At 39.5% G+C, this 25,498-nt stretch overlaps 1 protein-coding gene across 3 annotated transcripts in view; it reads left to right on the top strand.

Moving 5' to 3' along the window:
• INSC (INSC spindle orientation adaptor protein) overlaps positions 1-25,498 on the top strand; it is a 147,518-nt gene that overhangs the window by 22,515 nt on the left and 99,505 nt on the right. For all 3 annotated transcript variants that reach the window (XM_075755090.1, XM_075755092.1, XM_075755089.1), the window contains one exon: positions 21,346-21,439. In XM_075755090.1, the coding sequence (XP_075611205.1) occupies positions 21,387-21,439 (53 nt within the window). In that variant the 5' untranslated portion in view covers positions 21,346-21,386. The remainder of the gene's footprint in view (positions 1-21,345; positions 21,440-25,498) is intronic.

Genomic DNA, 25,498 nt, shown 5'->3' with positions numbered 1-25,498 from the left:
TCAACTTGTTCTCAAAGATCAGGATCTGAGTAATTTGCAAATGTCAACTTTCTTCATATAAAAGAACTATACTGTCAAGCATACACTGCATATAGGATTTAAACTGGTCTTTTCAGCCCAAATGCAAGTTTGAAGGCATTGATTCTACCAATAGTGGATTGACCTTTTGGTATTTCATTTTCTATGACTCTTGTTTGTTACAGGCCAGGTGAGATGTTTCAAGACGGGTGGCTGGTTTGTTTTTTTTTTTTTTTTTAAGGCAGTATTTATTATCTGTCAAACAAAATCATCCGGATATTGCATGATGGAGCAAGCAGCTGCAATGTGGTTTAACCTGGTAGGCAGCTAAACCAATCACATAGCCATTCACTCCCTCCCTCCAGTGGGATGGAAGAGAAAATCAGAAAAGAGAGAAAAAAAAAGTATAACTCAATTGAATAGGACAGAAAAGGAACACAACAATAATAGTAGTGATAAAAGAATACACAAAACAAGTGATGCACAGCACAATTGCTCGTCACCTGGAACTGATGCTCAGGTAGTTCCTGAGCCACATTGCTTCATGGTCCACTCCTCCAGTTATGTGCAGATTACGACGTCATATGGCATGGAATATCCTTTGGCCAGTTTGGGTCAGCTGTCCTGGCTGTTTCCCCTCCCAGCTTCTTGGGCCCCCCTGCCTTCTCATTGGCAGGCCAATATGAGAAGCTGAAGAGTCCTTGACTGCTTGGCAACAACTAAAACATCAGTGTGTTATCAGCATTATTTTAATCCTAAATCCAAAACACAGCACTACACCTGCTGGTAGGAAGAAAATTAACTCTATCCCAGCCAAAACCAGGACACAATGGTTGACATCAATCCCTGCCACAGCAGTGGCAGACTGAAACACGTGCTCTTGAGTTTCCTGGACTTGTGTCTTTATCAGCATCAGTTTGATGCATTGACCTGTAAATGGTTAGGGTAGGCAAAAGCCTGCTCCTGGGAGACTGTAGTCATTAATACCAGGGCAAGCTGAGGACTGGGGTTATATTTTCTCTAAAAGCCATGGTATTTAATGCCAGTCTTTGTCTTGGGAGCCTGAAGAGTTTACATATATTGAATTCTGGAACTGCTGTTTCAAAACATAATATTAAAAGAACAAATTTACTCCTTGCCTGTTGGAACAGGCATTACTTCTTGTTTTGAAGCTTTTTAGAACAGAAAGAAAATGAAGATAGAAGAATACTCAACCTGTACTGGAGACTTTGTTGTCCTTTTCTGCTTCTGTTAGCTAGCCACCATGATACTGGAACAGGTTGCCGAGAGAGGTTGTGGATGCCCCATCCATGGAAGTGTTTAAGACCAGGTTGGATGAGGCTTTGGGCAACCTGGTCTAGTGGAGGGTGTCCCTGCCCGCAGCAGGGAAGTTGGAACTAGATGATCTTTGAGGTCCCTTCCAACCCAAATCATTCTATGATTCTATGATGTACTACATAAAGGTGTAGACATGCTAGAGATTGCACTTACGTAAATGCTTGGAGTTTTCTGCTGATACTGTGATGATTGTGCTATATCCAAGACAGTGCAAGTTAGCAAAGTCACTGCTATCTCCAGGGCACTGTGCTCCCCAGGAAAGCAGAGCTAGACCCACCTAGGCAGATAGTAGTAGTGAAGATGGTGATCTGGCTGCTTTAGTCCCTCTACACACAATGCTTACACATTTACCTGAAATCCCACCAGGAAAGATCTGAATGGTTGCAATACCTGTACGGAGAAAAGAAATGCAGAAAGGGAGCTTAAGACATTATTTCATAGTGATTTTTGTGTATTTGATCTATTGTGTCTTAAGAAACACACCGTTGATTTTTCTGTCTGATTTCTATCCCTTGTGGTCTCTCCTTCCCTCTCTCCCACACTCTACAAGTATTGTGCCAAATCCAGAATAACATGAAAATAAGAAAATATACTAACTGTGTCTATAGTGAGGAAGTGGTTTCCTTAAAAATGGTAACCATATGAAAGCTATAAATGCTGATACCAAAACTATAGTTGAATATACAGATGTGGGCCCTGGAAGAAAGGGAAATGGGATCTGTTTGCTAGCTAAAGGGAAAAATCTTGCTGCTGCCTAGGCTTTTTGCCAAAGCGCAGCTGAAATAAGATTACTTTAGGTGTGTATGTGGCAGCTTTTCCTCTCTTACTTTTTATATAAGGTGCTCATAGGAACACGGCTATGAACAAAAGAAAGCGTATTTTCATGGACTCATAACTGAAAAGGTAGGTGTACGCTCTAACAATTATGCATGGGACAGGGCTCCCAGTGCTGCCTTCAGCTGTGACTCTGTTCTGCTCAGCTCCCTGGCATGGCTGCTGTGGGGTCTGGGCAGGCACAAGCCGGATGCTGCTCTTGCTGGTCCTGTTGCAGCACTGGTGAGTAGGTTTGACAGCTGGAAGAGGTCAGAGGAGCAATTACTCTGCAGTGGAGTGGGAGACAAACACCAGGAGACCCAAGAGTGTTTTTACACGCAGAGCTCCATCCTCCTTGCTTTCTCAGTGTCTGTGCTAACGAGCAAAGAGATCTTCTTGCTAGCTCTGAGTAGTAATTTATATAAATGTGGTATTGGTTCTCATTCTGAGAAAATGTGTATCATCTGTGATCGAGGTAGATAAAAAGTAGGAGCTGGATTTCTCTAGAAATGTTAGAATATGGCCATGCTGCACAGCACTGTTAGATGCCAATGTATAGTCAGTGAGACGCAAACCTTTACACTTGTGTCTGAAGTAGAAAGAGATTTGCAGTTGAAATTGTTATCCTTCTACCTTATAAGGTATAAACTGTGGTACTCTTATATCCACTTTTTTTTTCCCCTGAGACCTGTACTTTGATGTGAGTTATGAAATTAGTCAATCAATAGGCTTCCTTTAAAGGAAAAAGCAGGAATAAATATTCAGCAGTCATAAAAATGCTTTGGAGATTGCCTTCTAATAGGGATGAAATAAAAAACAGAAGCTGATTGGAATTCCAGAAAATGGGATATTCATCTATTCATAGGAATTTGAGCCTTTATATGCCAGATTTTGTAATTTAGTTCTCAAAATGTCCTTGATTTTAAGGACTTCTGCAGAAATCATTAAATGAAGGAAAAGTAAGAGGAATTTAAATGGAGCCAAATTATGTTGATTTACAAAAGAAAAATGTAGCCAACATGGGTTGTCTGGTTGAAGGATTCATGAGTAAAGTATAACACGGTACTGTGCCTGAAATGTGCTCTCATCATTGCTGAAGCATTGCCCCGTGCCAGGAACTTACCGTCTCCAATGCAGACTGATGTGCTAAGCTAGAAGCATAGGATGCAATGAGACTTTTTTTCATGGTGCATCTTCTTTACTTATTTTTCAGACCAAGTCATGGTTCTTTTCAAGGCAAGTACCTCCCTAGAGCAGATTTTTCTTTTGTATCTATTTTCTTAGATCCTTTATGTGTTTGAGTGCTCTTGCTTGTCTCCTCCATTTCAAGCTCTGAAGTATATGACAGGGGAGCATTCACAGGACTTCTGAGAAGAAGGTGACTTCTGGCTGCTGAGAAAGAAAATGTTTAAAAAAAAAAAGTATAAATGCTGGACTTCCACTTCTACAGAGATGTATTAAACAGCTGCTGACATTGTGGGAGACCTGGAAAGCCTCAGGGAATTGTTCTACCTTGTGCTTGGGTCTCTTAAAAATATTATGTATATACTTTTTTAATCTAAACATGTATGAATTACGAAATTAGGGAGAGGGGCCATTATAGGGTGGTATACTCAATATCTCATGTGGAAATGCTGTCAGTTCTCTTATTTATTGAAGTATTACCATAGCTAGAAAGCGATGTCAAGGGTTTTGAGGGGGGGGAAAAAAGCCTCAAAACAAAACTAAGCAAAGCTTGATGTTATGTGAGCAGGGCTGGGCTAACTAATCATCGTGCCATCTTCTAGCTGATGTGTGCACCTGACCTGTAATGTCTGTTAATTGTAAGATGAATTAAAATGCAGTGCACCTGCATGAGGTAGAGGAAAATTGTACTGTATTTTGGTATAATTTTACTGGGGTATGTCTCTCAGCGAGAGATGTTTGGGTGCTTTGCAAATAATACTTGTAAATCAAGCTCATTTGGAGCAGTTCATCTCCCTGTTTTGGAGAAACTTGTGCACAACAGGGACTGGGCTCTTGCTCAGGGCAGCAGGGATTGGCAGTAAATGGGGAGGAGGACATGGGAGTTGTGAGTCTCTGGGCCTCAAAATTCCTGTCTCTACCATCTGAAAGGAGATGATGTCAAGTTACTCATCCTAGGCCAAGTCATTCCTTCCAATAGTTGCTGTTATATTTTCTTGGTAACAGTGTTAGTCACATTCTTAGGCCATCTTGGTCATGTTGTCACTGCTGGTGTGACCGGCCCACCGAGCTGCGCTCCCACCGGCTGCGTGGGCAGCTAATGCACCCATCGTAGCCTGGCCCTGGGGAAGGAAGGACTTCTCTGTGAAGAGCTTAGGGGAAAACTGAAGTGCAATATTGATATTGACTCCTCCTGCCTCCTCCACTTCAGTATTTTTTAACTTTCACCACTCCAAGCAGCCTTTTCTGAACAACTGTTCAGAAATATGTATGCTATTCTGTACACTCAATATTTCATTTTCAATACTGCTCGCTGTAGCTATGATGTGTAGCAGCTTTATTGGCAACGTACCTTGAATGTCTCAGTTGCTCTGAACTTTCCTGTTTGGCTGTCTGGGAGATTTCAGAGCTAGAAAAATCTTAATTATTCGGTGTAGAGAAGTCTATTCTAGTGAATTAAGTTATTAAAAATGTGGATCTAAATTCACATTATCCCTGTTTTTCATCTGTGATGTTTTTCTTTTATAGTTTGGGCTTTCTGGGTGATTTTGAGTGCCATGCTAAGTGGTTTTGCTATTCTTAACTTCTTACTAGATGGAGGATTGGCTTCCAATCTGGTTTAACTCAGTGCCTTTGAGACAGGTAATTTTTCAGCAGAAATTAACATTTGGAACATTTCAGAGAATCATCACATGTTTAAAGAATGTAAGTCCAAGCTGCTTCCTTGTGCACCAGGAATTTCTGCAGATATAAGTATGTTTAGTCTGAGAGCAGGAGGGCAGGCAAGGAAGATATTGTATGAAGAGGTGTAGGTAAAGCAGACATAGCCACTAGACACCAAAAGACCACAGTATTGCTTGCTAAGGTCTAGAATTGTTATTACTCTTACCAGTATTACTATAGCTTCTAAAATGTATTTCAAAGGGAGGGGTTTTTTGAGTTTCTGCAAATAATAATGGAGTAATTTTTGCCTAATAAAAACTGGCACAGCATATATAGCTCTAGAGCCACTGAGATTCTGGACTAAAATTTGCTTAATATACTTGGTTCTGGAAGAGCTAGAAATTAAAATAAGATAAATCTTTCATAAGAGGAGGGAGCTAGCAAAATGAGCAATAAGTATGAAATTGCAGCAAATAGGCTCTGGAGCCATTGAAATGTAGACCTTGCTTAGGAATTCAGGAGCCTTGCGTGTAGGAGGTCTGCTGAACAATCTAGCCAGCACCTTTGGGTATTATAGGCACCAAATGACAGTTAAATTCATAAAAGTCTAGTTGCGGTAAGCTGGTCTTTTGACTAGATTCATCATTACAAACAGCCAGTCTGGAATGCTTGCTCATGGAAGCGAGTGAATACATACTGAGAGTAGGAAGGGTTTCACTGTGCCAGCCGCTCCAGAACTGAAACAGTAAGAAAAAAAGAGTAGTCCATTCAAATGTATCCTTTGAATACAGATGCTGGCTACAGTTATATTTTCTGTAGCGCGTTGCTTGCAGTCTGCGGGCAAACTTCACTTGCTGGCACAGGCCAGTGCAACTCCCATTAAACTTTGTGGGAGCTGTGCTTGCTGAACTTGGCCCTCTGCCTGCAGAAAATTAAATGCATTGGCAGGTTAGCCAGAGGAAAGTGTTCTTCTATTTGGGGTGCTCGGCACTTGTTCTGAGGCGCTCTGGGCTTATGAAGAGAGAAATTTTCCAAAATCAGGGCTAGCCAGGAGGGCTCAGACAAACTGCCTCCTCCTTCTTCTCCTCTGTATTAAATGCTAGAAGGCCTGAGAACATGGCCACTGGCAGGCTCAGGATGCGTAGTAGCCTTACCTGCACCTTGGACTTTGTGTTTGTACCCATAGTAAGGAGAATTTCTCCTTTATTTTCTTTCTTATGAGGTAGAGGTTTGACAGGGGACATCAAAGTCATATCTTCAGGCTTTTTCCAGGCGTGGTGGCCACATTAGCATGTACACAGTGGGGATTGTAACATGTCATGCATGACAGCATGCCCTTCAGCACCTGGAGAAGAACAGAAGAATGTGTGAAAAGGTCTTTAAGACTATTTTTGAGTTATTGCAGTATGATCATCCTCCCTTCTTCTAGTCTGTGTTTTAGTCCCAACCTGCGCTTGTCTAGCTTGTACTTGATTCGATTATTTTTCTGAATCCCCCTCTTAATTTGTGCAGGCAGCTGAGCTCTCCTTTCCTGGGATTTTATGAATTAAAAATATCCCACTATCCAAATGTCTTGGGAGATTCAGTCCTCTTTCTGAAAGTGAGGTAGGCACTTAGTACTATAAATCCCATTACAAATAAATGGGATTCAGAATTCCTCATGCTTAATTTTTTTAATGGAAATTTGGTCTCCTACTAGCATGTGTTTTAATTTTATTTTTTTTTTTTAAAGTCACTTGTGTTACTTGAAATTGTGCTTAAAATAAAGCAGTTCTATGAGATGCTGGTTACTAGCATTCCTTGCATTGTATGACTACTTCTGAATTGGGCAGAATTATATTATCTGGAGTTGCAACACGTCAGTCTCTCTTAGAATGTTTACAATAAAAATCTGATGCTGACAAGTATTGTGGAGTATATTTGTTCTCTTGCTGTGGATTAAACAATTGATTTTGAAAGATTAAAATGCCCCACCTGCCTTCTTGCACACTTCTGTTTTGCCGTGTCAAACAATATAAAATGAATACTGCACTTCCCTCTATCTAATTGAATAATTTACTGTAAATAGCTGTCATTTACTTTAGAGCAGTAGGGGATCATTAGCCAAATGGATGTGAGTAAGTCATGCCTTTAATGCGTTAGAGGGGCCTAAAATGGAATCATCTAAATGGGACCATCAATACAGCATGCTGAATTAAGTCAGAGGCACTTAAAGCTTTAAGTCCTCTTTCTTGTAAATTACATGCTCCCTCGGCAGAAAGGTAATCAAGAACTTGCATAAAATATGGCATCTTTGTTTCAAAGCTTTATTTTCAATGAATAGAATAGCACAATTTAGATGACATAATTGGTAGGTATAACTGTGTTTTGGATTTCCCTCATTTTAATTACCTCCTTTCCTTACTGATTGAAGCCTCCTTACTTGCAAGCCGCTACTTGTGCTGACTAATATTGGCTCTATTCTGTAAATAAGATGAGCAGGTAATAAAATATCTTTTCTTGACTTTTATGGGTATATGACTTGATAATTATTTGCAGAAGTTGGTATGTTGTATATGTAACTTTAGAAAGGTCCCAGTCAATCTTAACTCGTAAACGTACAATATATTTTTGGCTTATTTCACCACTGAAGGAATTGACAGGGCTGTGGGGTGCTTTAATAAGTCTGTCCTTCTCATTGACGACTCCTCACCACATCTAGTTCTTCCATTCAGTTCCGTGTTAACCTGGAAAAGGTTGGTCTTCAGTTAAAATGGGAAGCCAAACTTTCAATGGCATCTTGAGAGGGATGCGATATACTTAGCAACTGTCTTGAGGTGTGAGACTTGATTTAAAAATCATTTTAATTAATTGTAACTTTGGTAGTTTGTATTACCCATAAGAATATGCTTTTCTGAAGTTTACTGAGGTCCCTTCAACCTCATTCATCCTGTGATTATGTGATACCAGCTTCTCAGTCACAGTGACTTTGTGGGAACAAGTGGCACATGTTTTATGAAAAAGCATTTCCCATCTGAGTTTTGCTTTTTGCTCTGTTTTATTCTTTGGATCTTTTAGGGATTCTAGGATGTTAAGGTTCCTGACCTATTTTTTCCATGTCTATTCCCTATTGAATTCCCCTTTTAATCATCTCCTGTCAGTGGTCAACCATTTCACATTTTTTTTTAAAACTTTTTTGTGCACTAGATATTCCACTCCCACATGTATGAACTCTTCAATTATTGGGAGGAATTTGGTGAAAAATCTTGTTGTGGAAAGCAGGATGATTTCCTTATTTTCATTCCCTAGCTGTAACCACTGCCCTATGTTTACTGTAACTGATTTTTTTTTTTTTCTTTCTTACTGAAATGTTTTTTTAAAGGTAAATTCATCTTGTGCTTTGAAACTTTTCAGAATCTGCTTATGAACTGCTTTCACTTTTATTGGATGAGTCATAAGTCAAAAGCTCTGTCCTGTAGTTCTACCATGAGTAATGCTTAGCATTTTCTTGGGTTGCCTTTTAGAAGACTATTAAATTAAAAGAAGAATCTGTTTTTCTGGTATCTTAATGTACAATTAGGTGGCTTGGTCTCAGAACTGATTTACATTTACCACTTCAGTAATTTAAATTTTTTCCTCCAATTTAAGGATTTCCTGGGCTGTTCTCCTGAAACCTGTGCCTAGGCTTGTCCAGATAACGCGTATCTGAAGAAAAAATTGTATGTATATTCTCTGCTACTGGTGGTGTACAGTCCCACTGCTGGTGGGGCAGGCTGACTGCTCAGATGGCAGATACTTCTTCCTGTTGGATGCCAAGGCATTGGCACATCAATAGACGGGCATTGGCAATACCTCACATAATTGGATGTGCCTGGCCCTCAGGCATTTACTGGTATAACATAAATGTAATTGGCACAGGCAGTTCTTTGGATCCAGCTGATGTAAATGTTGGATTGTTGATAGTATCTCTAAGCTTAGGAACCCTGAAAATAATGAAAGCTCTATTTGCAGGTGGAATATACACTCTGTCCCCATGAGGGGTTAGGGACATGTGCGTTTTCCTCCTGAGGCCAATTACTGGCTTCAGTTACATTGATAATATTGGGAGATGACGGGTATTTGGAGATGAGCAGAATTTTCTGAGGCTGATCATGAAAAATGGAGATGCATGAAACGATTTGTGTAGAGGTGATAGATGGAAAAATGCTGGTATTTTAATAATGAAATAAGCTCTCTGAAGAGATTTGGAGTTCATTTGGATACTCTTGCTCTGTTCTTGCAAATGGGAAATTATTTGCTCCACAGCCCACATATCATGGGTGACAACAGAAACAAGCCTGAAGACTGAAGTTTTCAGGGCAATGGATCAGCTCTGTGACCTCTGCTAAGTTTTGGTGCATTTGGACCTGAAATGGTCAGTACCAGATTTCTGGGAATGGAAGTTCATGGAGAACTTTCACACTTAAAGATTTCCTTGGTCTTACCAGTCTTGTGTGCCTGGAGGGTTAGTAGTGCACAGGCTTGCATTGCAAGGGAGTGAACAGACTGTTTTCCAAATGTGAATCTAATGTGTAACTGTCTGACTTTCAGTAAAGTATTTATGAGCAAGTTCTGTGGCATAGTCATAAATAACTGCAATGCTCAAGCCAAAATTGTTGATAAAAACCTCAAGGTCACAGTTATGTTTTTCTATGGGAAGGAGAAATAGTCTGGAATCTGAGCACTCCTAAACCCTAATGATTAGGTATTCATTGAATTTGGCTGCTAATAGCAAAAGCTTGGCTCTGGGACCTTTACTTCCAACGAATTCTGGGGTATGTGTCTCTACTTGTGCTATCACAAATTATTAAAAACTCATGATAATAATGAGAAATGTTTATCAAAACATTAGCCCTCTTCTGCAATGAGACTCTTCAAAAGATATTTTTTCTCTTCATTCACTATCACTTTTTAGAAAATCATGAGAACAAATAATACAGCTGTCCTGGAACAGACTGTGAGGTAGTTCGTGTACTCAAAAATTGTTTGCCAGTTCCTTTACATAATAGGTTACTGAACATCAGCTGAGGAGCACAGTCAGTTACTGTAGTTCAGCTGATAGATGTGAAGTTGCTGGACTCCAGTAACTTGCTATATATCTGGGAGTTACCAATGAGAAAGAATATATAGGCCATAACTTGTATACCTTCCAAATTCAGGGCTTTACTAAGTAAAAGTACTGTGACATGTAGATCGTAGCTCTACTGAGCTACAACATTTGTAGGAATGGTAATGTGCAATACAGAATTATAATGTATATTACTTAATATTGTGATAAGCTGATGGAGGATATTGTGTTGACTACAGCACAGCTGGATTTTAAACAAAAGAAAAAAACAAAAGGTCTACCACAAAGCCCTTTATGCTCTACACTGTTTTTGTCCTTGTACTGAGTGTGGCAAACCCCAAAGCTCTTTCTCATTTTCACTGAATCCTTAGTGATGCAAACTTTTCACTGATGAACACATTTCTGGAAAAGGGCATCCGGTTTTGTTCTGTCAGGATCAGTAATGTTGCAAGCTCTCAGTTGCAGCATAGTTCTTCATATGTATATCCATCAACATCCAAACTTTACTTGCTAACAAACAATGCTCCTCTCCTTGTCTCTTTCTGTTTTGTTGACTGTGCTCTCCACCTTGGCCCTTCCATACTAAAACTTCAGCCCAATAACTGGGGGGGTAAGAGAGAAACATAAACCCCAAACTACAAAACACCATGAAAACTGTGCCATTACATCAGATAATACCATTTGAACTTTTCACTTGGAGCTCTGCAGCCAGAGGCTCAGGACTGCTCTTAACACAGAGTGCGGCACAATGACCTGAAGTAGGCTTGCACTTTCTGCTCCAAGCTGTTCCCAAGACACAGCGTGATCTCATGTAAATCTAATCTAATGTATACAAGCTGCAAAGTCTCCCTGAGCCTTTAGATTTACTAGGGATTTCCAGATGTGCTCTGGTCATGTTATACCTGCCCTGAGCTGCTTAATATGGGAATGATCCTGCAGAGCAGTTCTCTCTCTAGTCCTGCTGGGGATTCCCTATCTGCATCGTTATTACAGATTTTTGGCTCCTTCATGTTGTTTTGTGCAAAGGACAGAGGGAGAAGAAAATGTCTGATGATTGGATACTCTTTGGCAGTGGTTCAAAAAATATAAATGCAGTATTTTCTCCTTAAAAAGAGAAAAAGCCCACTGCTGCTTTATTACTTGAACTTTATGTAGGATTATAATGACCAGGCAACACAGTTCTGCTGACAGACTGTCTGGAAGTGTTAACTGGAGTTACTAAAGGAAAAAGGCAAGAAATAGAAACAATAGTCAAATGTTGCTGTAGCTCAAACATTCATTTTTTTTGTGTATAGGTAATTTCAGAAACATACTCTGACTTATTTTTTTTCAGCTTGCAGGAAGAGGTTTGTGTTAATCTACTGGATTTGTTGTCTCTATCTAGAAAAGACATGCTTAAAGGTAGAGACTGAGTAGAGATAGACTAGTGGAGAAGAATCACTGTTCAGAGCGCTAGGATCCTTGAAAGTACATAGGTCAGCCACACTTGCTTTCCACGTTCCTTGGTGTGTGTTGGTTCATCTCACATGCTTGTCACCAAATTGGATCTCCTGTTCTTGTATTCTATTGAGATACTTTATCAGCAGACAACAACTTTGAAATCTCTTATTTATCTTCTTCCATTTTAACTTTTCTACAGCTCTTTGATATCCTTTTCTATCTTTTTCCCCAATAGGTATAGGAAAGGGGAAAAAAATTATGATAAACTTCAGTGATAGAAGTAACAAGTTTATTGGTAATTCAAATAGAGAAGACTAGAGAGAGCTATTCTTGGCCTTTTGTGTTTGTGTTAACTTTTAGGTAAATGTGTGTTTATCTGTATTGGTCTAAAGCTGGTTTTAAGGTTTTTGGAGTAATGACAAAAAAGAGCAACTGGATATTAACTCTGTAAAATGAAAAAAATTGATGGCTGCTGGCAAATACTGTGAAAATACCAACACTGTTTACCATGTAATATCTTGTGATACTTCCAATAAAGACTTGGCTAGTGTGGGCTGTAACCTGAATTAATAATATTGTTTTGCTCATCTCTGTTAAAATGTCAGATATTTTTTGTTCTTTAGAGCAATATCAATGTACGTAAAGATGTCTTTCAGACCACCTAACTGGAATGGATAGTAAGATGAAATCCTTTCATTACAGAAAATGGGTTGTATATGGAGATGTGCAAAGATATTATTGTCAGCTTTCCTTGCGGCGAGTAACTTATGTAGAGGTCCTTATTCTTTTCCCTTCATTGAAGTTGTTAAATACAAAGTTGTAGTCTTTTCTATGTGCTTATTTACAGTATTAAACATTGGACTATTTGGTTTTAATCTGTACCTGTCTCATGTTTAACTTTGGCTAAGTCACTTAATTTCTGTTTCTCTATTTCCTGCCTGGATAGGGAGATGATTTTCTTATCTCTTTAAGCTCCTTTTGGATTTTTTTTATGTTTTTAGGGGGAATAATGAATCTTAGCTGTAACTTACTTACACATAGAAGCCTCATCTTAAATAACAGTAAACCAGCAATATTCTGTCGGCATTTCTTCTGAGCAGCAGCCTACACTTGTACAGGCTCGTTCTAGGTAAGATGCAAAAATCTGCTCATTCTATTTTTTTGTGCCCTACACAATAGCTGGTAGAAATAAAAGGGCTATTATTTCAGATCTCTCCACAAGGAGACTGGGAAGGCACAAGGTTCCACCTCCTGTTGAGGAGACAAGATGAAATCCTTTAGACTGGATGCTGTTTGCACATGGCTATGGTGTCGAGGGTAAATCCGATGACAGCAGGAGAACTTCACTTGAATTAATTTATTGCCAATCAATACAAACCTGTGACCTCTAGTATAGATGTTGGGGGAAGTATGGGGGAGCACCCAACCTGGCCTCAGCTGCCCGTATTTTAGACAGACCTGGGAGGTTGAGCTGGTGGCGTATTTTAGACAGACCTGGGAGGTTGAGCTGGTGGCGGCAGCGGTTTCCTCACAGTCCCCCTCAGGGTGGCTGCAGGCACCTTCTCACCTCAGCCCTGAGGCTGCTGCCCTGGCAGTGCGGTTTGGGCTGGTGCTGGCCTCTGCCCCGGGGCTTTTCCTTACCTGAGGGCCGGCTGGAACTGGTTCCAGCCAGTGGGCAGCAGCGTGTGGGCCCTCAGGGCCACACCTGTGAGGTACTGCACTTACGGCTGCTGTGTCCCAAATTGCTGCTTTATATCGGGTCCTGGGGGAGGAGAAAAAAAAAACCAAAAACAAAACCCAAACCTAAAACAAAAAACCAACCCCAAAACCAGAAAGGGGAAGTTGTTCTTCAGTCTGATGCCACCCAGATGTCTCCAAAGAGAAAGCCCTCACACCATTGATGCAGGCACCGCCATGGCTGAGGGCGATCCACCTTGAAGAGAGGTGCTCTGCAAACCATATAGTTAAAGCCTATTTGTCTGTTTCTCTTCAGAAATACCTTTGAAACTAAGAAGCCATGGCCAGGAACAGGAATGCCCCTATTGTGAGTGTTTGAATTGAGACTGGTGTTGGTGCAGGTGATGTCAAATTGGCTGTTTGGTTTATTTTAAGAAAGGAGGGGGAAAGCACTACGCAGTCTGTCAGAAAGCAAGGGAAGCGTAAATACAGAGTTGTATGTCTCAGCGTTTTATGGTAGCAAGTTGCATTAATACTGCCCTGAGAACCAATAAACATTTTTATATGGTGATTATTCTGCATCACATAAAAGATAAAATATAGCTCTGGAGTGCACCAACTTGCCACCTATTATTCGGCTCCTGAACCTCAAAAGCAAATTCTTTTCCAGCAAAACTGCCTCTAAAATGCTAATTGCTAGAAATGTGACCACTAATCAGTTTGCTCCCATAATACTGCTATCTATATAAATTGGTATGCCTCTTCCAGAAGGGGAGATTTTAAAGGCTTTCACTGATAAGATTAAAAAAAAGATGCCAGCTAAGTGATTAGCCCAGTGGCTTTTTGCCCAAAATAATTTTAAGAGGGAGGGAGGGGGAGAGAAAGGAAATCTTAAATTCTGCTATGCCCTGCTCTATCTCCTTATTTTAAATATTTTCATAACGTAGTCCATGATGATGTAAACTCCATCTTTCTAGAGATTTTTATATTTAAATGGGAAAATTTTCTAAAGATACATTGTAACAAAACTCATGCCTTGGCAAAAGGACTCACTGTAGTGCATGTGATGACAGGTGTCTTCCATTCCTAATTTCTGTGGTTCTGTGTGTGTCCATGACAAAGCAAAGCTGCATTGCCTGGGTAATGTGGGTCTATGCTTCCCTTCCCAATGCAATCAGATCTTCTGGTTGCATTGCAGATATTCTACTTTAATGTGTTTTCATATGATCCATTTGTTAAAATAAACAAATGGAACGAGCAAAACAACATCTTTAAAAGCAGACTTTTGCGTTGTGGTCATCACAAAAAAAGGTGTATGTTCAAGGAGGACAAGGTTCTAAAACCAGAAAGGTGAATGAAGGAATCAAACTCTGTATGAACAAGACCATGTCTTAAGGGACTGGCTTCAGATTTCTACACTCCCCCTCCCTTGATACTTGCAGTTGGCAATGTTGCACTTTTTGTGCGATCTTAAGATCTACAAAATAACGTTCCTTGTCTGTAATTTTCAGGATGAAATTTTTGGTTTTTTCTATACTTCTAAGGTATAGCTGTGTAAAGTAAGCCTAAAATGAGAAAAATTCAGAAGTTGCACAAACTTCAGTTTGCATGAATAGCTATATTGGATAGATATACACACTATACCCCTTTTTATATGCACGTATAATACATATGTTATAAATATTTAATATAAAAATATAATCATAAAATAGAAAATATTATAGAAAAAATAATTGAATACAATAATATATTAAAAATATGTTCCATAAATATATACTATATTGTACAAAATATATGTTATATATATCTATTTTTATGCATATATTTAAGGCCAGGTTGGATGAGACTTCAAGCAACCTGATCTAATGGAAGATGTCCCTGCCCATGTCAGGGAATGGAACTAGATGATCTTTAAGGTCCCTTCCAACCCAAACCATTCTATGATATATAAAAAGGGATATTGTCAAAGGTAGAGATTTACTTAAAAAGAGATCCTCTCTCTGCAGAAAATAGAGACAAAAGATGGGAAGAAAACTGCATTAGAAATAAAGACTCTGTGTGAGTAAAACCCCAGCTTCAGACTATACTTGAAGTGTAAGGCATAAACTACTCAGCGGTGCTGCTTGTTTGATTAGCTCTGCAAGAGCAGCTACCATGAAAGCAAGCTGCAAGTAATGCCTGTTCCCCACCTCTCCCTCCTCTAGTTTTAATTTTGTATTCTAGGGGTGTGGTACATACATCTGTTTATATGATCCCATGCTAATATAACCCATTTTAATGCATCATTTGAAGGACTCTTATTTCTTGCCCCTGGTTTTATGACTTCTTAGATTTGTGATACCCAGTTTAATTCTGAGTTGGCTCTTACTGTTGTAATTAATTCATGTCTCTATAAGCCCATTATAATGCAAAATGACAACAGGATCCTGAGTCCTCAAATGGTTAGTGTGAAAAACTTCTGACGGACTGGACGTGTTGCTGAAGGACAGAGTGTATGTATTTACTTTCTGATCTATCACATAAATGCTGTCAGAATTTTGCTCTTAATTTGATTTGTGATGTTCCATTAACAGTTATTCTGTGTACCAAGAGAATTATAACTAATGATTCCCAGACTCCCAGAATTGTAAAATAAGGGCAGGCACTGTTTGGCAGAACAGAGATTGTACTGTACTATGAATAAGAACTGTTCATATTAATCAAAGGATATCTAGTCTGAAACGACTTTTAGCTAATGACTTCTTATTCTCAGGTTAACCATATTACTTATAGGTAACGTACTTTTCTAATTCTGATGATTATTAATAATCAAAGGCTAGATGCATGGATTTCTGTCTTTTAGAAAGAGAAATGATGCTCTTGATTGACCTTATTGTAAGATGTTCTTAGTGTTGAAATGATGATGTTAGGGGTTAGAAATGGGGTGGCGAATGTTCATGGATTTGCCTTTTTGATTTAAGCCTTTACAAAGGGTGGACATGTGTGGAGTGAATGAGCTCAAAAATGTGAATTTAATTGTGTGAGTTTCAGGGCTTAATTATTCAGAACATCATTTTGTGATGGAGAACTCCCTTAGGGCCATCAGTAGTAGGAGTAAATGAGTCACGCTTATTTCACCTTGAATATGTGATGTTACTGTGGTACTTTTGGACATGGATGTGTTTCTAACAGAATACCTGACTGCTAAAATCCTCCTAACTTCTAGCTGTTAAATATAAGCTAACATGTTGAATGATGGAGAAGAAATTTAAATTGAGAGATTTTACAAAATGCAATTTGTTTTCCTATCAGAAATACCATCTTTTGTAGGATGCTAAAAAACCACGTTGCACTGTAGAAGCTGCTCTCTAATGCTAAACAAACTTGAGCAAGAGGAGGCTCCCAGCAGGGAGTTCCTGTAAGGAAGGAGGAGTTTGCTGTTGTGGAACCAGTGGTTTCACAGCTCCCAGCTGCACTGCTGTGCTAATGAGGCATTGCCCAGGTTTCACAGGTCTTGCCAAGCCTGGTGCAAATTCGAATGAGATGACTCCTCCTTTAACGTATGGGTGGGCTAGTCTGGCCATGTTTTAAGCCATTTTTATATCTCTGTGTCCGTTGCCAGCATCAGAGCTTAGTGCTTATATATAAGCAAGTTACCTCTTCCTGGTGGTGTGGTTTTCAGTTTTGGGGTTGGGTGGGGTTTTTTTGGTTGGAGGGGTGGGGCATGAAGGTCACATCCTCTGCTCACGCTTTTTCTTTGAGCAATGCTTACTGGCTGTTTCAGGTGTGATGCTTTGTTTTCTTCTTGTGTAGTTGTTCTCTGGAAAGAAGCTTTTGGTACACTGTCTTTGATGGGAATGAAATGTGGTTTGTGGTCTGCTTATCTGCATCTATCTAGTAAACATGAGGAAATAACATCTTAATATCTAATTCAGTGTTGATATGACAGAGAAAGATGGACACAACGAGAGTTTGCTCCTTGTAAGGGAGAATGAATACCTCTAATTCCACTTGCACATACTGCTATCTACCTAAAGAATTAAACTGATTATAAGTTGTTATTTACAATTGTGATACAAGTCTATGTGCAGACATTTATTTATGTAAAATCCTATGTAAGTTATTTAAAAATTGGCCTTAATAATCCAAGAATGACAACTTTATTATGTCAGTATGTGTCACTCAGACTTGTACCAAAATGACCAGTATTGCAAACTACAAGTGGTGTTATTTTTTGGTATAGGTTTACCTAGACAGCATTTCTGATCAGCTGCGGAGCTGCTCAGCATTCACTGAAGCCAGTGGAAAAAACATTAGCCTCTCCTGCACAACTCTTCTGATATTGCCTATTAGTATGTATATACTTAATAAATGTTAATGTATGTGTATATATAAATACATAACATAAATATTTGTTTTGTATATGTTTTTATGAAATTAAGTCAGAGGGGCACTTTTAAAATGGTCAGTAGGAGAAAGGTCTCTGACTTCAGGCACCATTTTAAATCTGTGGCTCGGCTTGCTGCCACACTGTCTCCACCATCTGTGAGGAAGCAGCTAGCGGGAAGGATTGAGGCACGTGGACATATGCTTAAGTTTGTGTATCCTTGAGCGTGTGTGCTCATGAGCGTGCTGCCTGTTTCAATTGCGTATAGCCATTTGTTGTGGTTTAGCCTCAGCTGGCAACTAAGCACCACGCAGCCGCTTGCTCACTCCTTCTCCCCGGGTGGGATGGGGAGGAGAATTGGAAGAAAAAGATAAAATTCACAGGTTGGGATACACAGAGTTTACTAAGACAGCAAAGGAAGAGGAAAATAACAACAATAGTACTAATAAAAGAATATACAAACTGGGTGATATACAATACAATCTGTTCACTGACCAGAACCAGATGCCCAGCCTGTCCCTGAGCAGTGCAATCCATCTCCTCCGGTCAGGCCAGCTCCCCTGCTTTATATACTGAGCGTGATGTCATATAGTATCGAGTATCCCTTTGGCTAGCTTGGGTCAGCTGTCTTGGCTGTGTCCTCTCCCATTTTCTTGTGAAAATTAATTCTATCCCAGCCAAAAACCAGGACACCATTGTGTGAAAGATATTGAACTTCTTGGTGCCTCTGTGCAGAGGCTCAGACAGTAGTTGCAGCAGAGGCTGTGCACATTGCCCTACCCATGTTTCAGTCCCTCAGAGAAAAAAGCCTTGGAGAGGTTCCTAGCATACACGTTTCTGTTAGTAACAACAGCGTGCTTCTCTTCTTCCATGTCTTTTGTCCTGTATTTGCCGGAGTAAAGAAGCCTTTGACCCGGAGTTGGATGTTTTTTGTAGAAGATGAAACATTTGATCTTGGAAAGCTTCTTGCTTTGACTTGAGGTGATGCTTAGGGTGTCATCTACATGGTCAGCAATAATAGGAGACCTTCCTTTTAGGAACGCTGACTAGAGCTCAACACTGTGTTGTGGCCTTTAATAAAAAGCAGCATCAACTAAATGGAAGGATTTATCAGTCCTGTCATGGTCTTTACTAGGAAGTACATTTGTCTTGGTCTTACCCAGAAAAGTGAATGAGGACACCAAAAACTTAACAGTGTCTGCCATTGAGCACCATATTTTATGGTGGAGCCACTTTGAGCAGCAGGACCAGAAGCCTGTACCATATCAGTCACTAGGTCTCCAACCTCTCTTGTAGTCATGGGTTTAGGTGGGCTAGTGTGGTACTTTGCTGTCCTGGGGGTACAGTTGGTCCTCTGGCAGACTGCCAGGTGCCTGAGGAGAGCGTTTCCTCATGTTGCCAATGTTAACTTGGGCTTAAGGATTTGAGTTAATATCTAATCAGTCTTGAGACAGACTGTTTGGTTAAGATATTGGTGTGGCGCTTTGTTATTGTTCCTGGAGCATAAGTGACCTCTAAGTAGGAATTGATCATGTTTTTAAAGGCTCTCAGCCGTAATATAAACGTGTGTTTTGTGGGAAGACAGCATATAAAAAACCTGTATTTTTGTCAGGTTTCTAATTTATAGGGAACAATGACATGCAATAATCTAATTTATGTCTGTGTACATTATGTCACCAATCACAAGTAATGGAGTACAAGCAGATGCTTTGATTTGTATGTGTAGAAATTGTTAGTGGGCTGAGCTACCGGCAAAGCAGCTTTAGCTTGCCAGAGGGAAGCTGTTGATTTTTTATTGGTAGCATAAGAAGGTAAATCCTGTGCTTGATGCAGAGCAGGAGATAGCCATGAAGTCTGTACTTCTGCAGACCGAGAGACTATTTTCTCGGTCCTTTACGTGATAGGATTGAGGAGAGGAAACTTCATATTAGATATTAAGACTTTATGCAGACATGTTCATCTTTGATTAAGGGTCTTTTCTCAAATGAAGATATGATAATTGGCTATTTCCAGTAAATATGACTATATGATTATTTGTATTTGGTAGTATTAAATTTCTTTGATAGAGAGAAAAAATCTACTAGTAAAAAATTAAGATCACTGATTTATTTCAGTTTTTAGTGAAGTTTGTGTATCATATGCTAAATGCTTTAAAAAAGCATCAGTAAGCTTGTTTTTCAAATCTTAGTGTGTCATGGGAACAATAGGATACATACTAGTATTTTTATACTTGGGCATATGAATTTTCAGGCACAGTTTATCAAATATCTGAAACTTGCAATCTTTTAAAATCAGAGAATTCAGTAACACTTAAACTGCCTATTTTCAATTATTAAAAAAAAAACCCCAAAACCAACCAAAACCCCACAGTCTTCTCCCATATGTCAATATACTCCTTCGTTAGATGCATGGACTAAGAAGATGAAGTTTATATTTTCCAGGAAAATTCAGGAGGTGAGGAGGAACACAGGATGACACTATTACCACAGCAATCTGGCACTAATAGTGGACAGAGCATGTGAATGCATTACTCTGATTGTAATACTTTTATGTACTCAGGACAATGTTTGTGGGATCTTGAAAAAAAAAAAAACAAAAAACAAAAAACAAGGACATGCATTAGCAATGAGAGCAGTTTGCTAGGAAAGATGCTGAAGACCACTCTGTGTCAATTAAGAGCAATTTGGAGTGGCAAATATCTTAAATGCTGGCTGACTCAGCTTCCAGAATGTAGCCAATAACCAAATGGCAGAATTGCACAAGTGGCTACATCAACATCCTGCCTCAGCTGGTGACACAAACATTAATTTCCTGTGTAAAGTATTTTCTCCAAGAGTGGGATCCATTGATCCCAGGTTTTTCTTCACATCTAAGAAAGCATCATTTCCCTGCTGTTCCTGTCTCCTCCTCCAAATACATTCATCTCCTCCCTGTTCTTTCTGAGTCATGGAATAAACTTTTCCTTCAAATATTTTGCAATAATTCTTCCTGTAGCTATGTAGGTGAGTGGGAATGACTTCACTTTTTTGGTAGAATAAATTCTCCCTGGCTTTTGTTGAGGACATGCATTGATCTGTAGTAGGTAATGCCCTAATGTAAGATGGGGCTGACAAAAAGGAGGCAGCAGATAGTACCCCTACTTTTTGTGCAAATGAGGAGGCTCTCTTTCTCCTCCTCTCTTGCCCCTTCCTAGTGTTTGGATGCTTCTCTTGCTCACCAAGTATAAAGGAAAAACATGGAGGGAAAAGATGGGTACGGCATTTCAAACTGATAGAAAAATGAAATTGTTTAATATGGAAGTTCAAGAACTTAGACAGCAAGGGCCTTTCTGTAAATGTAGTACTAAATGATTCTGAAATCACATGAGTGTATGCTTGCTTTCTCTTGCAATCTTTCTCACAATAACCTGAAGAATTACAATCACACTAAATTGATTTCCTCTAGAGTTCAAGTTAATTCAAAATAAATAAGGCTAAATAACTTGATATCAACTCAGAAATGGTCAACCCTGATGGCTCCAACCTGTGCAGTAGTCCAGGAAGTTCAGGAATATGCAAACCCTATGTTGCTTACACCATGAAATGTACTTAATGGCCTTTGTTATTTGCTGGAGTTGTGTGGTAGCCTGAGGAAAAAAAGCCTTTTGAATTGTTTTTAATGTGTTACTTCCACAGATCAGTAGGAGAATGCCATGCAACACTGGACTGAAGAAGCCTGAGTTCCCCTAGGCTTACTAAACGACTGTTTATTTTCTTTCTAGATTCCAGCCTATGGAGAAGTGCACATAAGAATAGGATAAATATGGCTTTTAAGTGTGAGGACCACTTAGATTCCCTTCCGTTACCTGTTCAGCGGTAAGTGGTGCACTCTGTCATCCAGACTAGAGTGATTAAATGCCTCTAAGGCTGCAGCTGCACTTTCTTTTGAGGATCCAAAGATGCTTGAAAACTTATTTTTAAACTTGATTTTAGGTAATGGTAATACAAAATGTTGAGAATTAATGTGGTAATCTGGGATGCATTTCTCAAGGCATTTGCAGTCTGGTAAATCATGACAGTGAATACGCAGTCATCATTTTAGATGGATGATCGTGTTTGCAGTAGAGATGTGACTATTTACTGGATCAGTTCTTTGTCATGGTGGAAATAAGTGGAAATCTCTGCACTCTGTGAATACTGCTGAAAACTATAAATATAATTTTTTTTTAACTTTGACTTTCTTCAGGTGTACCTATAGTAATGACATGAAGGTTATCGAATAACCTCTCTAGTCTGTCGTGCCCTGGTGGGACTGCAGACATTGGTGACTCTACTAATCAACAGGTTTTTAAAATCTGGCTGCTGTTTGGCATCTAGTAGCTGCGGGCTAGAAATTTCTGGAGAAGGAAACTGCCTGCAGATCAGTTCTACTGCATTCAGGGAAGCAGAACTCTGCTATGTTGTGTGAACCAAACCATGCTGCTTTACATTGACTCCGCACTATGATGTACCTCAGCACAAGAAATGATCTGTAGAAGTCCCATAGAGCAGGCGTTACATTCTGGCAAACTGCTTGGCTCAGCAGGGCAATTCTATATAGTGAAATTTAAAAATAAATAAATATTCTCTCCCACCCCCAAGTAAACATGAAGCTCTTATTTACCTGTGTTTATTTTGAAAGAGAATCCTTTTTCCTTTTGATGAGAGTTGTTTTGGAGAAGGCTGTGTAACAAGATGAGCAGACTGAACTTGGTTTGTGGTCAGGTGAAGGCACAGGGAATTCTGGAACTGAAAATGATGAAATGTGGTTTTACCCTAAGAATTTTACAGAAAGGACGCAGCGTGGACTAGATCAATAAAGTCCAGGAATTGTACAAAATGTTTTTCTCTGGGTTAGAGAGAGGAGTGATATGGATCCTGTAGGGACTTGAAAATTATTAAGTCAGATTTCAAAACAACTAACAAGATTAAAGGATTATTTATTCTTGTTTTTTCCTGTAACCAAGCCTAGGTTATATGCCTGTCTCAGGATTCCAGTTCATGGTCCTGCTTTTCATGAGAGGGACTTGAATTAACTTACAGGTATGTGCTGTTGTGTCCTGTCACAGGGAGAAGGTAACACAAATCCAACTGAGGTTAGTCCTGTGTAGCACCACAATCATGCCCTGCTTCTTGCTTAAGTTAGAATCTTTTTCTTTCAGAAGTAAAAAGCAGACACATCCCCAAGCAATAATATCTGTCTCGATAGCAAAAGTGTACCATACACATATAGATTCCAAATGTTTCTACAGCAGCCGTTAAAGTCAACAGTTATCTTGGCTGCATAAGGCATTTAGAACTGGGGCCTTAAGCCAAGTCTGTGCTGCATGAATTGTTGTTTACACTCTTCTCTTTCCTCAGATTTTGTGGGAAATCACAGCTTGTATTGGAAAGTCTCTAGAGTATTGAGTCACTGTGCTAGTGGTTTTCTAAAATACTGTCAGACCTACTTTCTCTAATTAACATCTAGACTGCTATGGATACAGTATTTAAAACTACAGTATTGGGAGGGGAAGACGAACAGATTATTATTACAGAAACTTTCTTTCCTGTTTCAATGAGTTAGGAACTTACAATAGCTAGTTTTGTCTCTTAGGAGAGAAAATAGTTGGAAATACATCACTTTGAAGAGTAACTAGACCAATTCTTTTTTCAAGAACCTGTCAATAGTCCTATGTAAAGCACTTTATAGGACCATAAAAAGTAATCTGTTGCCATTAGTGATGGCCAGTTCATTATAGCATGTGAAGTGCATATATATTCCTTAGAGATGCGTATATCCCCATTCTGTAGTAGAGTTACTTTAGTATAGCTTTTGAAAAAAGTCATGACCCTTTCCTCACATCTTTCTAGTGATACTGTTTTTCATATTTCTGAGTTTTTCCAGATGGGAGAGCCAATGTAAAAGAAGCTACTTTTCTGTCCTGTGCCCCTCCCATACCCCCACCTCCTGTGTAATGAGAGTTCATTGGCCTTTTTGTTTTCTTTAAGTTAAAATTGTAATTTACCCAGGTTTTTGGGTTTTTTTTTCATTGTAGTCATGGTTTCTTGTACTTTCCATATTGGATAGTAAACTAAACAACATTTGGAGTGCCAAATCTAAAGTCATTCAGCTAAAGAAAGAGTACTCAGAAAGTGAAATAGGTCACTGTTTTTGCTTCTCAGATTATATGTTCAATTTAGTGTTGCAATTGTGAGAAACATAGTATGATTAGACATGGTTTTAAAAAAGGAATAAAGGAAGGTCTTCTGTGGAAATGAGGTAAAAAACTACCACCACCAAAAAACCACCCAAACAAACCAAAAATCAATCAATCAAAACCAACCAAACAAAAAATTCAAACTGAAAAAAAAATCTTCATCTTGCTGAAAGATGTTGAAATTTGCGCTATGCATCTTGGAGGTATTCCTGACAATGAAGTGAGGGAGGGGGCACAGAGAATTTGTCTTCCTGATCTTCAGAAATGTAATACTGCTGGACTGATTAATACACTGTCTAAACATCCTTACAGCTTCAAAAATGAAAGATGATACTGGAGGTTATAATTTCAACTTGCATACAAAGGGCAATGCTGATTATTTAAGGGCATGGTTGTTTTTGTTTGTTTATAAAAGGTGAATACTTTGAGTGTGAGGACCAGAAAGGATAAACCTAATAGGTGTCTATAGTTTCTTTTTCCTGGTTTTAATACTATTACTATGTTGTTTCCTGGTGGAAGTTTATGTTATCATTGGGATATAGGTGAGAATTTTTATCACTGATCAGATGGAGATGAGGCAGAGAAAGTAGACAAGCCTTTCAAATCTAGGTACTTGTGCTTAAGTCCTTTGTAGCTTCTCATCTCTCAAAATCACTTCCTTCATTTAACACCCTGAAGCTGGAAAAAATTACCTATGGGACTTCTGTGGCAGAGCCAAAAATAGAATACAGGTTTCCTACCTCCCAGTTATTTACCAAAAGACAGTCCTTCCTCCTTTTGTTGCTTTCTTCCTTTTTTTGTTGAACGCAAGATCTGAGTCCTATGAAAGAACAATATGAATGAGGTCACACCATGCATATTTAAAGCCTTGCATTGCTCTTTAAAAAGTACTATGTATCTGCAGATGTTTGGGTAACTCCTCTGGAGGATCTGCTTAGGTGTCCTGTTACGTAAATTAAGATTAACATGCCCTTTGTTATTAAGAATGTCAGTGTTAGAGTATCTATCAGCTTTTAAGAAATCTGAATTTCTTAAATTTGCTCCTGGGCAAAGTCAAACAAAAAAGGGAAGCCTGCAGAGGGTGGAAGCAAAGGCAGGAAGCCTGGGAGGAATACAGAGAAACTGTCTGAGCAGCCAGGGATCAGGTTAGGAAAGCCAAAGCCCTGATAGAAATAAATCTGGCCAGGCATCTTAAGGACAACAAGAAAAGCTTCTATAGGTATGTCAGTGATAAAAGGAGGACGAGGGAAAATGTGGGTCTCCTCCAGAATGAAACAGGTGACCTGGTTACCCAGGATATGGAGAAGGCTGAGGTACTCAATGACTTCTTTGCCTCAGTCTCCACTGGCGAGTGCTTGAGCCACTCTGCCCAGGTCACAGAAGGCAGGGACTGGGAGAATGCAGAACCACCCACTGTAGGAGAAGATCAGGTTCGAGAATATCTAAGGAACCTGAAGGCGCACAAGTCCATGGGACCTGATAAGATGCATCGGCAGGTCTTGAGGGAACTGGCGGATGAAGTGGCCGGGCCACTCTCCATCGTATTTGGTAAGTCCTGGCAGCCCAGCAAAGTTCCCACCGACTGGAAAAGGGGAAACAACCCCCGTTTTTAAGAAGAGTGAAAAGGAAGACCCAGGGAACTACAGGCCAGTCAGTCTCACCTCCATGCCTGGCTAGATCATGGAGCCAGACCCTC

The sequence above is a fragment of the Balearica regulorum genome, chromosome 5 (assembly GCF_011004875.1).
Source record: "Balearica regulorum gibbericeps isolate bBalReg1 chromosome 5, bBalReg1.pri, whole genome shotgun sequence".
In the NCBI taxonomy this organism is placed as follows: Eukaryota; Metazoa; Chordata; class Aves; order Gruiformes; family Gruidae; genus Balearica; species Balearica regulorum.
The sequence above is the reverse complement of the archived record's forward strand: the minus strand, read 5'-3'. Positions and strand labels throughout refer to the sequence as shown.